This window comes from Pleurodeles waltl, chromosome 7 (genome assembly GCF_031143425.1).
Source record: "Pleurodeles waltl isolate 20211129_DDA chromosome 7, aPleWal1.hap1.20221129, whole genome shotgun sequence".
NCBI lineage: Eukaryota > Metazoa > Chordata > Amphibia > Caudata > Salamandridae > Pleurodeles > Pleurodeles waltl.
In genome coordinates, this window is record NC_090446.1 from 1,270,585,309 (window position 1) to 1,270,600,968 (window position 15,660).

General features: G+C 40.7%; 1 protein-coding gene across 6 annotated transcripts in view; it reads left to right on the top strand.

Annotated features, from left to right (window-relative positions):
- Positions 1-15,660, top strand: part of LOC138246161 (zinc finger protein 354C-like) — a 301,773-nt gene that overhangs the window by 216,882 nt on the left and 69,231 nt on the right. Inside the window, exon 8 of one of the 6 annotated variants that reach the window (XM_069200469.1) lies at positions 10,569-11,603. The exons of the other annotated variants lie outside the window; for them this stretch is intronic. Within the exon in view, the coding sequence (XP_069056570.1) occupies positions 10,569-10,672 (104 nt within the window). The 3' untranslated portion in view covers positions 10,673-11,603. Of the gene's footprint in view, positions 1-10,568; positions 11,604-15,660 lie in introns of those variants that run through there. 6 annotated transcript variants of the gene reach the window in all.

Sequence of the window (15,660 nt, forward strand, 5' to 3'; positions counted from 1 at the left end):
GGAAAAACACACTGACATATAGGTTTTTATCTATGCGCACTGGGGTCCTGGCTTGGCAGGATCCCAGTGACACAGTAAAAACATACTGACACACACTCACAAACAGGCCAAAAGAGGCTACTTTCTCACACTTATCACTAGGAAACTAGAAACCAGAATAGTGTCTAAGACAAATAGACTGAATCTGGTGCAAGCTGTTACTGCCTTTGAGATTGCCTCTGTCTTTGCTCACTTCTATGGCTCACTTTATGCCAAACGCACACCTCCCAGCGCCGGAGGCCTATTACTTATTGACATTCAATTGCCCAGACTGCCTCCCTTGGAATGGGAGGACCTAGATCAGCCACTGACCGTAGAGGAGGTGAACGAGGCCCTTTTGGATCTCAATCCAGGCAAGATTTTCGGGCCGGATGGCTTATCCAATGGAATATTATTGCAAACTGCACCAAACCATTCTACCTCCTATTCTGGACCTGGACCTTTAGACCACCAACTGAGGTCATTTTTCACCATAAATAGATCTGGCCACCATAGTGTTGTTCCCAAAACCCGACAAGCCACTTGACCACTGTGCCTATCTCCCTTATAAATAAGGAGGTTAAACTGTTCGCTAAAGTCTCAATGAGATCTGTCATTCGCATCTTGAGTCGCCTGGTCCAGCCGAATCAATGCTGCTTCATTCCCCAGCGTGGCACAAGACACTGAATCGGAAGAGTCCACTTGGCTATGGCCCACTTTTGGTCACTACAGTCTGTTACATCACTTATGGTCCTTGACTTTTGAGAAAGCATTTTATTCTCTGGACTGGGCCTTCTTACAGGAGGTGTTACAAAAACTAGGCCTTAGAGCACTTCTTAAACCATGTGTTCAAATTTTATATGGTAGACCGCAAGCCCAGGTGCGAGTGAATGGGGAACCTTCCCTAGATTTCTGATCCGACAAAGCACCAGACTAGGATGTCCCATTCCCTCCTTTTTTTTGTTTTGGGGGCACATCTGAAGTTCGAAAGAAGAGAGCAACGGGATACTGGGATTATTGTGAACAGCTCCTGGGTGTTGCCATTGTGGGACTGCAATTTGTATGCTTTCTGTAAGCCTCTTTTGTTAAAAGTAATAAAATCTCATTAAAAATTTGTGAACAATGTCCCTAATTTTTTTTTTTTAAATCATGGCCAATGTCCCTGATAACTCTTTAAAAATAGTTCCTCATTCAAACATTTCAGAAGCTTTCTTCACCTCAAACAGCGGTTCATAGCGTGACCAAGGAGACATTTGGAATTTTATAGCTTTCTTGAATTTATACCAGTGGTGATCTAACTTTTACTGCTCCAGACCTGGTGTAAAAAAAAATGTTCCCCCTAGCATGAAAATATATTTTTTCATTATTATTATATAAATATGACAGGCCTGTATAAATTTAGTATTTATATATTGCAGTTACATTTAGCTATTCCTTTTACAAATGTAATAAAATACATAATCGCCAACATGCTACAGGAAGTCTGGTCTTCCTAATATGTAGTACTTTCCACAATGTGATTCTTTATCAGAAATTGGGGAAGTGCACTTTGAAGAGTATTTAGGCCCCGCCCCCCCATTGACACCTAGTCCTAGCCAGGATGTGTCTGACAAAAGATGTTACAGGCGGCTCATTAGAAAGTGCCTCACTTTGGTGCTTTTCTCTGCCTTTTCTTTCCTGGGGCCTAGGATATCTTAGTGAACTGCCCAGCCCACTCTGAAAGCCTACTAATGCCCTATCTTTTCCTGAAATTGTCCATGCCATCAGCCTGAGAAGACCCTTCACTAGTATGCGATAAGTGACCCCCCAGGGATTTGTTAGTTCAGGGTTGTCATGCTTAAAGCACTGGGGCTTGATCCAGCACTTGTCAGTCACCATGGTGTGATCATGATCAGATCTGCAACCGATCTCCTGATATACACTACCATCCTTTGAATTATCCAAAAGGATGGAGATGCATAATTCACCTGGGGATGTCTGGTCTTGAGAAATGCATCTGTCATCACTGTCCCTGAATTAGGTCTCCTGCTGAAGTAGCGATCTATTTGGAAATTAGCCAAGATGCAGAGATTCGTCTGATGCTGCTCCAGTTCTTCCAGTTACTGCAATCAATTAAATTGGGCAACTATGGCAAAAATGCCAAAACTCTGTATGTGAACTTGGTTAAAATCTTAGAGGTGACTGACATATCACAAAGGTGCTACGTTGTCCATCCTCATCAGTGTAACATTGTACATTCTCTCTTTACTACAAAAGATCCTGCCAACAACTTCAGACCGTTCATGTGGAGTTCTGATTAAAAAGCCCCCTCTCGATATGTCATCACGGTGTGGGCCTAAACATCTGGTATCTGACTCCACAACCATGTATGGTTTCACACTGAAGGTAGTATGACCATTGCAAGCTCTCATGTGATTTACCCACCATAACAATTCCACCTTGGATTCTTCTGACCAAGGGATTAAATCTGCATAACATACACCCTTTTTCATATGTAGAATTTCCATTTACTGTAAGGCCCATAAATGAAGCAAACCAGGAAATGTTGCTTGAATTAAAGCTGATAATCTACCTACTTCACTGGCTATACATATCAACAGTGTTTGAGAATGAACCAGCACTATCCTGATTTTTATTTTATTGTTATTTTCTTTTTCATGAATAACTTTAAACCTGCCTGTACTGAGTTCACCACGTACTGGGTTGCTCTTAATACTAATTTTATCCAGTTTGTTCCAAACTCAAGATCTTACAAAAGTGAAACCGCAAGCAAAACATTTTCTTGGACTATTGCTCTGCCTTTAGTCATTAAAAGCATATTGTCCAGATAAATTATCGTCCTAGCACCCCTGGAATATAGAAACACCACCACTGTCTTCATGTTCTATGGTGCACCCTGGTGCAGAAGAAAATACAAATACCATCCAATCTCCTTGTCTCAAAATATTTGGCAAAGAGAAATCCCCTTGATTTTGAGATAACAATATATTAGACACTAATTCTACTCCTTTAGATTTATTACGGGACACATTTGCAATGGTTCCTTTTTTGCTACTAAAAACAAATTTTGCTGGAAAAATGTCTCCTTAGTTTCCTACTTTCTGGACTTCTCCATCGTACAGAGGTGCTGTTTCTCTTGAAAAAATTGGGTGTGGCTCTGCTTTTTGCTAGGCTTCCATAACATATTTTAGAGGAAAACAGTCCATTGTTTGTAACACCTATGCATTCTAGGAATTTTTGTGCCACTCCTCCACCAAAGCTGGTATTCTGCCTCATAGGCGTACCTTTTCCACATACATTTTCTACACCTGAGTCAATATTATTGTGGAACTTTTGACAACCTCTCCAACCTCTAGACCCGAAGAAGCTGCGGTCTTGTTATTGCTTCCTATATTGCACCTTCTGCAATATAGTTTAATTACTTCTTCCAATGAAAGGGTCTCCATACGATTGCTCTTGCGTGAGAGTTCCGGCTTCATTCACCACGTGGTTCTCCCAACTCATATCTTTAATAAGACTCCCTTTACTCTTTTCCCAGAAAGCATACAGTTTTCCGGGCACACTCATTGTCACTCTAGCTTCTTATGCCAAGTCGAAAATGTTTGTAAACCAATACCCAAACAATCTAAATGTCCACATCATGCTTTTTGTATTTATTTCTTAGGCTCTGCTGTAAACTTTGACGTACAAGTTAGAAACTTTGTATCCACCTCTTAGATGACCACCACTTTGTTCTCTATATCTGGCCGGGAGCATTTCACTCTGAGTTTATTTCTGAGCTCTCAACCTAAGAGGGATCAGAACCATTTAGTCTGGTTTCCGCCCACCTTGTCAGAAGGCACTCAGTGCAAGGTCCATGGGTGTTTAGTCAATTCAGGGATGAAGTTGTCTGCTTTCTCTCTGGATCATCTGAGTGCCTCTTGTTCTTCCTTTGAAGCCAAGCTTGTCCTTCTCCATTTTAGCTGCGATTAAACCTCTCACTAGAATTCCTTGCCTACCCCAGAAGAGGCCCGTGTTGAGCCTCCAGGGTTGCCTTCTTCATGCCTCCTTTTCCCCACCTCCTGTGGGAAACTCACAACATGATTGAGCGCTTCGTCTTAGAAATAAATGACATAGTTCATCCATTGGATCATTCCAAGAAGAGGGTCATACTAGAAATTCCTCTGACTGTCTTTACCTTGTGAGCTTAAGTACTTTAGGCTTGTGGTGATGTTTCTCATTAAAATTCCATTGTTGTCTCTCTTTTAATAGCTCATTCTTTTCCCATGCTGACTTTTTCATTAGAAACTTTGAACTTTCGGCTCTGCCTCGGTCTTCTCACAGGAAGACTCTTCTGTTGTACCACATGTTTGGAAAAATGTTCTATGGTGACCTGGAAAGGCTCCTAAGCTTCTAAGAGAGCTCACAGTGCTATTTACAGACGCCCCCATGAATCGATTGAAGCTACTGGCGAAGGGAAGGTCACATTCCTCGGATTCCTCTTGCTGGATGACTCCTGCTAAAAGTCTTGTGATTGTATTTTAATTATAAACAGGGCTTTTTGCCCCTACCATAAAATAAAATATTTTATAGTTATTGTTTTGAGTGTGGTTAGATTTCTTTCTTTTTCTTTTCCTTTGGGTGAATGTTGGGGCATTAATGTGTTTCATTAATGCTCTCCCCTCTAGGTAGCGGCATTGATTGGGCATTTTAGGATGGCCGCCACATTTTCTAGTGTCCCTCACATGATATTACACAAGCTTACTAAGTCCCTCGGTCTATTTAAATTAGAAAGTGATGACTATGTTCTCCTTGAACGCTGTAGAGTTCACATGGTACTGCAGGCTTTGATTCCGTAATATTGCCTATTTTGGTCAGGCGAACAACGGTGCAAAGACGCTGATTTAGTCAGGCATTGATTGAGTAAGTAAATATGATGATGCTTTTGTTTCATAGGATATTTTGCTAGTAATGGGGTATTAAGTATATGTTGAAATTATGTATATATTTTCCCATTCAGATTGCTTCCTTCAACTTTGGAGTTTACCCCTGCACCTTCTTCCTATGGTGGTAATGTTTTGGCTGTTTGAGAGATTACAGTCATTGTTGTAAGGGATGTCTTGATAAGTTGGTTGTCTTTGTTTTTGTTGTGTTACAGCACTTGTGCCAAATTTATACCGGCACTTAATTAATTTTGTGACTTTATTTTGTGCAGGTACTCATGACCTTTATATGATAATGTCTTGATTCCTCGTTCTTAGCAGTATCTGTATCTGATTCCATGCCTTGTATTTTAGATGAGTAGAGCACATTTGGAGGTTGATTTATTCTTTTGCATTTTGGTGGTTTTTGTCTATGCTCTACACCATGAGTTAAATTTGGTTTGGGGTTTTGGTTGATTCACTGGTGTTCTGTGAGTGGGTGTTTGTTGCTTTTAACCTTGTATTTTTGATGTGTTTATAGTTACAGATTTTATTTTATTAGTATTTTCCGGTTCGATTCCATCTCGACACTGAGTCATCATGATGGTCTTGTGGATTTCTTTTTGAGACCGAAACGTTGACTTTATTTCCTACATGACAGACTTTATTGCGTAATATGTCAGTCCACCTCCAAACATTTGGATTTATGAAAAGATAATATAAAGGACTGTGAAAGTTGTATGTTCCAGTCAGGAGGAGGTTGTCTGTCTATTCTCCTGTGAAAGTGTATTGGGATGATCTTAGGGGACACCAGTGCGTCTTCTGTAAAATTTATTTTTGGATATTGCTTTATAAATTCATTGAATAGTGTGGCCATATAAAATATTTTATTTTGCATAAAAGCAACAAGCTTCTTGTTGATTGATTTATTTGTTGAACCTATTTTTAGTGTTTATTGCAGCACTGATTGTGAAGATTAATTTGCTGTACAGTAGATTGCACATAATTCCTCAATGAACATTTGCTTTCTGATTGCGTTACCCAGTTCTGTGGGGGTACATTGGATTGCCCTGTAGTCTATAACATGAAGAACTTACGAGCAGCTCTTGCTACCAAAGTCAGAATTGTGTTTCTGAAGGTATACCTGGCTCCATCCTCCTCAATTCAGTGTCTGCATTTCCAACCTGTAGCCACAAGAAATTAGGCAATACACTTTAACTTTCTGGGAAACTGCCCTTACCTTCCATCTTGTGCCATGCGAAACCAGGGGCATTCAAAATGGGTCCCACTTGCTTCAGTGCTCAAGTCTTGCATGCACAGAGTCCTACTATTACACTTGTGTCATACGCTCACTGTATACACATTTGACACACACACAGGATGTTTGTGCCAGGTTCCATAATAGTGGAACGTTACATGAGAGGGTTCAGTAGACCTCACGCTTTCTGACATGTTATTCTGTTTTTATTAGGTAGCCTTGCAGCAGGCAGACCATTCACCAGTTACTTGTGCCGATCAATCGTCCTTAATATAGCAATCTCTGACATGTAAATAATATTGATAATGTTGTTTCTTGCTTCAGTTTTGCAGCCTAAGATTGTAGCACCCTTTGTATTCTTCTCAAATCATAAAATGTACATAACAAATTGACTCTGACTTCAAACGTCTGAATTTTACCTCTCTTTGTCGTCTTTCGAATGACCCTCTTCTTACTGTCCATCTCTGCATGTATCCTCTCTTGGAGAACAGTCTCTTTAAGTCACATGCATATTCCTTTATCGCTTTGATTTTATCTTGCCACATCTCATTTCGTAGATCACAATCTCTCCTTTGAATCTATACCCCTGCAATCTAACAACCCCTAATCTCCTCTAGTCTCCTCTAGTCTGTTTGTTAGTCCCACCAGTCATTTACATGAATTTACACAGCCCCTCTACTAATTATCCAATCTAACCCTACCAATTAAATCTGCCACAAAAACATTGGAGCATATGCATGGAATGGTGTCCATGATAGCACAAGATTAATCTCAATAGTCAACAATTACCATTAGTTTAGCCTATAACCTTGGGTTTCAGAGTAGCATGATGCGTTTTGTGAAGTACTTTAATTTCTCTTGAAGGGTACTATGTATTATATAAATGGAAATGCAATATAATACATTACAATCGTAACGTTTGTTTCAAAAGCCCTCCAGCCCTCATAACATTATGATTTTATACACCTCAACCTCCCAATTAGTCACGTTTTGTTTGTTTGTTTACATTTTGGTTTGATTTATTCCAAGCCCCACTCTACATATTTACGTTGCTGCTATTTCTTTTTAGTCAACTCCCTTAGCCTTAACATTTATGCTTACATGGGTAACACTCAATCGATGGTCCGACTAGACAAAGGCAAGTATGATCTGCAAGAGTAATTCAAGACCTTCTTGCACAAAGTTTCATTTTGGGTGCACTACAGTTCCTTGAGACTCAACAGTGGTAAAACCAAGGTACTCATTTTTGGTAGCTTTTCTTCTTGGGCCTCTTATTGGTGGCTAGAAAAGCTCAGCCCACTCCCTATGCCACCAGCACGCAAGGTAGGCATCATCCTCAACATCCTACTCTTGATTAAGGATCATATTGATAAATGTTCATCATTCATTTCCAATCTTCTGAGATCATAAAATCAGCCCTTTTCTTCCAGCCTAATTTCGCAAAACAGTATTTGAAATGTTAATACTCTTTTCTGCATAGTACTATAATTCTCTGTACATTAGTCTGCTACCTTAATAGTATATCTGTAACTCATTAATATGGCAGCACGCTTTAACCTTGGCGTAAGCACTCTTGGTGCATTACAGATCCTTGCACCAGCTTCCATTCCAGAAAAGAAGTGTTTTATGGCTTTCTCCTTGTGCCACAAAGCACTCTGAACTTCGTTAGGTACACGATCTCTAACTTCACTCACTATCCTTTCCACCACACTTCTTGGTGCTGGTGCAATGAATGTCCTGACTATTCCCAAACTTCGGACATACTGCCTTGGTGACTTTTTTTTCGGTGATCATCTCAAAAGTCTGCAGCTACTCCCATCTAGTCTTCAAGCTACCGGCAGTCATTTGACGTTCTGTGAACTGTGAAATCTGCTTCTTCTGGTAGAAGGCACGAGAACACACTTTTATTCATTCATCTTTGTAAGGCGATACGTTCTTCCTTAAGGGCGTCTTGTTGCTGAATAGAAAAGAGATCAGTGAAACTAATTAGCTGAGATCATGTTTAGCAACAGAATAAGGTTTAAAGCACTTTTATGAAAGTGAGATGGCTGTGGATTCACGTGGTCAAATAGGAAAGAAATTGCAAAGTTTTGGACCTGAGAGAGCAACTTCCAGGGCACGTTCAATTTATGCATGGGATCTGAAGCACCATAAGGTAACGGTCTGGATGTACTGTACAAACAAAATTGTTCATAAATATAGAAATGGTTAAGCATATAGAACACCTAATGAATCATGTAGGGAACTTTAAAACTGACCCAGATGTACAAGGAACAAACGAGTGTTACTTGACTCAGAGATATGATCAAACTTCTTAGGTTCTGCCATTTTCTGCATATTTTGTGATCTTTTAAAGCTTAGTTTGAGCAGCCCCAGTGAGGTCCAACTAAAGGACGTAACAATCGATCCGAGAGTACGCTTACCATAACCACTTTTGTTTGGAGCTAAGGAAACAGATATGATAGAATTTCTTGTTAACATTTTAGAGCATGTCTAGGAATAGATTTCTGCAAAATACTGATTTTAGATTGGTTTTTCACAACACCTGTACATTATTGAGAGTGGTTGATGCAAGGCGCTCACCTCCTCTCAAGACACTTAGGACATACTATTGGCATGTCCTTATAATCTGGTACATAGCTTTCCCTGATAAATGTCACAGTCGCAGCAGGGGCATACAGAATGGATAAACTTGTTTGAATAGTGATAGACCAGCTTCTTTCGCCTTCTTCAATTATGATGTTCAGAAATAAGTGATGCCCACCGCTACACACAGCGCGATCCAAAGATTAGGAATTTTCTGCTTACAGTAGTTTTGCCCTCAGGGAGTCTAAAACGTGGCCAAGTATAGTGATTTAGGTTTGGGGACCATCATTGGACTGTTGTAAAGGGTTCATTGTTGCCCATGAAGAGCGATACAGAGGTAGCTACTAACTTAACACCTCTGCAGGGATAAAGCTGTCGGAAGCCTTCTGGTTTTCTTGGAGCCCTGGGTATGGCTATTTCTTCAGCCTTTGCTTATAGACTAACAGAAGCTGCCTGATTTAATGGAAAATGGCTGACCATAATGGGTTTCCAGGGATGAACAAATCCTGAACAGTGACTGCCTCCTAAAGTAGAAAAAAGAAGCCTGATTAGTCTAGGGGAATGGGGTTGTATTAGAGTTAGCCGTGCTACAAAGGTTTGTGGAGAATCCTAAGGTTGTGCACACCAGCACAGAACTAGTGAATCGGTTATGTCCCCTTCTCAGTCAGCTTCTTTGTATGCGTACACTGGTCACGTCTGGAGCCAGACATTTAAGCTATTATCTCAGTGGCCACAATTAGCCATTTTTCTTCAATGAAAATCTAGAAGGGCAGCCTGCGAGTGTGGCACTAGCCTCTTTATCTAATAGAATGCACTGTATGCCACCACCAGTTCATACAAGTGCCATATGCCTCTTTCACAGCATTTAAGCAAATCGTTAGAGCACCTTCTTATCAGGAATCCCACAAATTACGCAAAAGGCAGCAATATTGTAGATAATATTTGGGAAATGGATCTTCCTTACAAATACTTCTCCGATTTAAAAATGTCGCGATCCCCTCCAACCTGAATAATAGGCTTGTGCTTGGTCATTTTAGGTATAGTCCAGCTTTTGTAGGTTCCTTGCTAAACAATGTTTAGGCCTCATCTATTATTTAAATGATTATTTCATTCTGAGTTAAGGTTGGCATGTGCAGTTCCTTTAAATTAGGTTTTTCATTTTACTTATGATTGTGCACTACGGACACTTTGAGTTTCGATAGTCTTTTTAAGAGCTAAGCTTTCCGAAAACCCAGTTATTGAGGTATACGTCAGTTTTTTTCTTTCTTTTTCTTTCGTTTTGTTTATTTAGTTTTGTTTTAAGGCTTATTTAATATCCAAGATCACAGTTTTATTAGTCATATCAGGTCTCCGCATCGTTGTCAGTGTCGCTAGTATTTCTTTCTGTTTCTAAGTAGGAATTAGCATCCCATTTATTTGGATGTTTACTCCTAAGCAGTTAACAAATGAAGTCAATTAAAAAAATTGTATTGCGGTTTGCATGGTGATTTGGCTAAAACTCTTATTCGTGGTTCAGAACCCTGCCCTTTTCCCCCGAGAGCATTGACTTTTTTACACAAAATTTGAAATATGTTGTTTTGCCCTCAAAAAGTAGAACAAGTGTCATCAAAATTTGGAAAGCCCCGTGTCTTTAAATTCCGAGTAAATCAAAGAAGTTTAGTAATGCTTGTACATTTCACCTTGCCTTATGCCTGTTCTTTGCTGTAATAGTTGTGGATATTGAAGTTGATGAGAATAAAAAAGACTGATTTTTTTTTAGTGTGATTGTGCTTTGTTGCTCACAAGTTGTTTGAATACGTTTGCAGGGACAACTTCTTTGTACATGAAAGAAGAGAAGGTGGCCCAGGAAACAAATCGAAGAGGATGTGTCCGACAGTCCATCTTGCGAACAACAGCATCATACAGATGAAATAAATAAAAGTGATTCTGGATTTATGGGATGCCATAACAATGTGCAAGAACATGTAGGCAACAAGTCTGCTAAAGAATCTCAATACCATGTAGCAGAACATACAGAAATAGAGGCTATTGCCGCAGAACCTCGGCATTTTGGAGAAGCAGAGAAAAGGAAAGAGACAGGCATTACAGGAAGATCTTTTCAATATGGAATTAAGTCCAAAGTACACCCGTACAAACCAGCAACTTTGTTAACACCACAAGATCTAACTAGAGACACGTCTTTGCAAAATGGATACTCTGAGAGTGACTTCATTCTTCCACTGGTCGAGAAGTTGGAGGCGTTTGTGGACCTTCAGCATAAACAAAATGAATCCCTTAAATGCACTGTTAGGCAGATGAATGTACACCAACGTCATCAAACAAGGACACTAGTAAAAATCAATACAGAATCAGACCTCGGCAATCAGCCGGGTGGCATGTGCTCAACAGTCTAGTGCAGCAAATATTGAGACTTTAGCTGTAAATGTGCTGCAGCCAAATACAAGCTTGATGGAGGGTAATGCTGTTCTCAACAAGACTCTTCTAGGGGCTTTGGACATGCTGCAGGGGGTCATTAAAGCCCACTGCCAGCAGCAAAATTCAAGCACAGCAAATAGTAGCATAGCTTCATCAACCCATGTGAGACCCACCCCAAAAAATATCTGGAAGAATCTAGCACACAGAAAAAACTGAAGAAGAGAATGAGAAACAGTAGTGTAGAGATACTACCTCTTTAAGTATCTCTTGTGCTTAGTGAAGGGTTTATTAATTTTCAGAAGTACTTTATATCGTGTACAAACCGCTCCATATCATGTTTGCTGTTTCTCCCCACTCAGGTTCTTCACTGAAGGGCATTTTTCATTTGATGAAAAACGCACAATTAAAAGTGTGGCTGAATTATATCAGTGTGTTTCCTAGGTGTAATTTATGTTGAAGCATTGAGTTTATTTTTTATAGAGCATTGAGTGAGAAGTAGGGTGTAACCAATTGAAGCAATGTGTGCTGGCTGGATGCTTCTGTCGATTATTTTATATCCAATTGATGGCAACAACATTTAACAGGCCAAGAGGGTGTTGCAGGCAATTTTTCATCCATCACTAGCTAAATGCATATTTCATCCATTAATTATGATTATGACATGAATGTTGCTCCTTTTGGTCTTGAGAAAGTCAATAGCATTTGACCTTAATATGGTTGCTCTATTTGTGAAATGTATCAGAAATACAGCCACATAATGTACTCGAAGGAATGCATTATACACGAATGAAACCAGTGAATAGTATGTCAGGTTGAAGAGCTGTGACTGGCTTCTACAAAATAGATCTGTACGACACACTAATCAAGCTTCTGTGGATACCAATATAAAGTAGAAAGCAGTAATATTACATTTTCCCCCGAAAAATATTCAGTTTTAGAAGAAAGTATCTCTTTTTGGACTTCAAATTCTGTAATGTAGCTGTATACATATGACAGACCAGAGACTATTTTGAATTTAATAATTTTATTATGTCAAGGTCATACAATATAGTTATGAATACCAAAAATGAAGATTAAAGGCAAACATACAGAGAAAGTTTAACTGTAATATACAGAAATCTTAAGAACAGATATTAATCTGCATCACAGTTAGCTAATCAGAGAGCACAGTTGAATTCATCCATGGAGTTTGTTTGCTCTTCATTATTATTATGCATTTACCCTCTTTTAATAAAAAAATGCATCTTCTAATGTGCATCATCTGATGGATATATCTAACCTCAGATTCCTCACTTTGTGATCATTCCTCCAGACGTGGGACTAGATAAATGAAACTCAAAAGCAGTTCCCCTGCTTGCCTCTAGGAGGGACTGTGCAACTCAGCACCAATGTTGTTCCACTACAGAAGGGATAATTGAGGTTGCACATGTGCCACACAGGTGCACTGATGTCAGCTCCTTTCTTTCTCAGCCTTCAGATGCTGATTTGGCGCTCTAATCTCCTCATCCCAATTTTTTCCCATTTTTTTTTCTTTTTACCAGTGTGCAGGGAAATATGTCACCTCCCAAAATAACATGCTTTAATTCTTGTAGAGACTGTTGCAAACAGATATTTGTGACAGATCTCCACAACGTATGTATGGGGTCAGATCACAACTCCAGGGCCTGCAACAACTGTGGACAGACTAATCCGAGGGCCAAAAGGGACCACAAGGCAGAACTGTACGTTGACAAGCATTGGTAGACTTTTCACCATGACTGGTTGAAAGGAAAGTTCTGCTGTTGAGTTCGTTTCTGTGGCAAGTCCTTGTCACAGCCAAAGTCCTTGGGTAAATCTGAAAAGAAGCACAAGAAATCAAAACAGGAAACATCCCATTCCCGCTACTTTCAAACTTCGGGGACAGAGAGGGCGCAAGGCCATGCCTCGCGGTCTCGCTCCAAAACTCCTGAAGAGCTGATTAATAGCTTTGACTCCAAAGCTGCCTGCACCAAAAGAGGTGTATAGTGGTGTCTGAATCTGAGTCCGCTTCGACTTGACATTGACCAAAGCCGTGCTCTGATCCCACTAGAGCACAGTATATAGCCAATCCTTCAGACTAAAATACCTTACCTTTACAGCACAGCTGAGCTTTTAAACTAATCAACTCTTTCGGTAAGATTCAGCCAGTAGCGACTATGATGAGGGGATTAATTCACCCAACAATACGATGAGGAAAATTGATATGCTGAATTACAGGATGCCATTGTCTGGTCACTTCCCTAGATCCTAGTCTTGTCTCCACTCCAGTCCTGCTATTAAGGTGAGTGCCTCGTTTCTCATGGTCATGAGGTGTACTGCAGATGCCCTTGACCTGCAGCTCCCTACAATTGAGGTCAAAAGTAATGTCCTGACAGACGTTCTGCAGCCTGGCCAGGCACCTAATGAACCTCTTACAATTAAATGAGGTGTTAATGGGTACTTTCTTAGGTACTTGGGCAAAGCCATGCTCGCGGCTGACTGTCAACAGACAGGTAGCTCATCACTACATATCAGCACTGGACCATCCTGACCTTTTAACGCAACATCCTATGTCATAGAGCCTAGTGATTCAGTCAACCATAACGCCTTTACCACAACTCCTCCTGACCATGAGTCTAATCACACTGAAAATTTTGCAAGAGCATAATTTCATTGGCTAGCCTTGATTTGGCATCAGTCAATGCCAGCTGGGTCCTATGCCGCTACATTCCTGCTTTTTGGGAAATCTGCTACATGCTAGCTAATAAGCAACCACCTAAAGGTCTGAGGTCTCCTTCACTTGAGGCAAGGCAGCTATTACTGCACTAGCAGGTGGAGTATCTGTCTTGGATATCTGTCAGTCTACTACGTGGGCATCAGTGCACATGTTCACAAAGCACTATTGCCTTGAAAGCCAGGTCCATCAGAATGGGAATTTGTCCATTTGGTCTAGCAGGACATTTTGGTTTGAGCTATTCTATAGACCTAACTCCGGGGAAGGTACTGCTTGGTGTCTTTTCCCATAATGAGCAACTTTGAGTTAGAAGTACCCATCAGAACGAGTTACATACCTCCAGTAATGCTCTTTCTGGTGGTTACTGTAACAGCATTCCTCACTGACACTCCCTCCTTTGTGTAATGAACTCTGCAGGTCATCCCCAGACTTTCTGCCTTCACTCCTTAATTTTTGCTAAATTTGTTTTTGTTGGCCATAGGACTCTGTGCTCCTTACCACTGCTAACTGGAGCTAACGTGCTTTTGCTCTCTGCTTTAAACATTGTAACATTGGCTCATACCCAATCCACATATTTAATTTACTTACAAGTATGTATAAAAGTGACTCTACCTGTGTATAGGGCGTGAAAATGAAATGCTTCTACAGGGCCTGCAGCACGGATTGTGCCACCCACTTCAATAGCACTTTAAACATGTCTCAGGCCTGCCATTGCAGAGCCTGTGTGTGTGCAGTTTTAAACTGCCATGCCAACCTGGCAAAATAAACCCTTTTGCCAGGCCCAAATTTTCCTTTATAATATATATAAATTACCCCTAGAGTAAACCCCAGACATCCCAGAGGGCAAGGTGCAATGTATTTAAAGGGTAGGACATGCACTTTTAAGTTTTACAGCCCTGGTAGTGAAAAACTCTTAAACGTGTTTTTCACTACTGCAGGGGCTACCTCAGTCATAGGATAACATTGGAGTTACCCTACTACATTAAGTGTAATTTCTAAATGGGAACTGGTGCCCCCTTCATGTTTGGGGTCTCTGGAATCACAATTTAAAATCCTAACTTACAGTGAAGTCGGATTTTAAATTGCAATTCTGAAAATGCCCCCTTTAGAAAGTTGGAATTTTCTCACCTTAGCTATTAGGTGCCTACAGCCTGTCTCTGAGCAACTTGAATGGGTGTAGCTGACAGTTGGGCTTTGTGTATTCCTCCTGGACATCCACATACAGTGGGGAGCTTAGGTGTGACTGGATGTGCAATCACTGGCAAGATGGGTGGGAGGAGATGGGCCCAGTCCCACTTACACTTAAATAGACTTTGTCTCCAATCAAATTCATGCCATTTGTAGTTAGTCTTGAGTCAGGGCAAGGAAGGCAGGGCATCTGTGCACTTCAAACGCCTCCCTCTAGAAGCTGCTCCCCACTTTTAAGGCACAACTGTGTATAAATATGGACTCCTGACACCAACTTTTCAGTACACTTCTTGAAGTGGACCTACAACTTAATCTTGAATCAGGACCCCAGAGTGCCACCCAGCGCTAGTCTGCTGGCCTCCTGATCTAAGCCTCAGGGACGTAAAAGGCACCTCAATGTTCTGCACCAGCCCCTGGACCCAGCTGCAATTAGTACCTGACCTCCAAGTGGTGCTGCTCAGGTCTGGTGTGGCTCAAAGGTGCTGAAATCAATATTTAGGCTCTTCGCACGCGCAAACGAGCCATTCAAACCAAGTCCTTCCGCCCGACTCTTCGCACTGCAG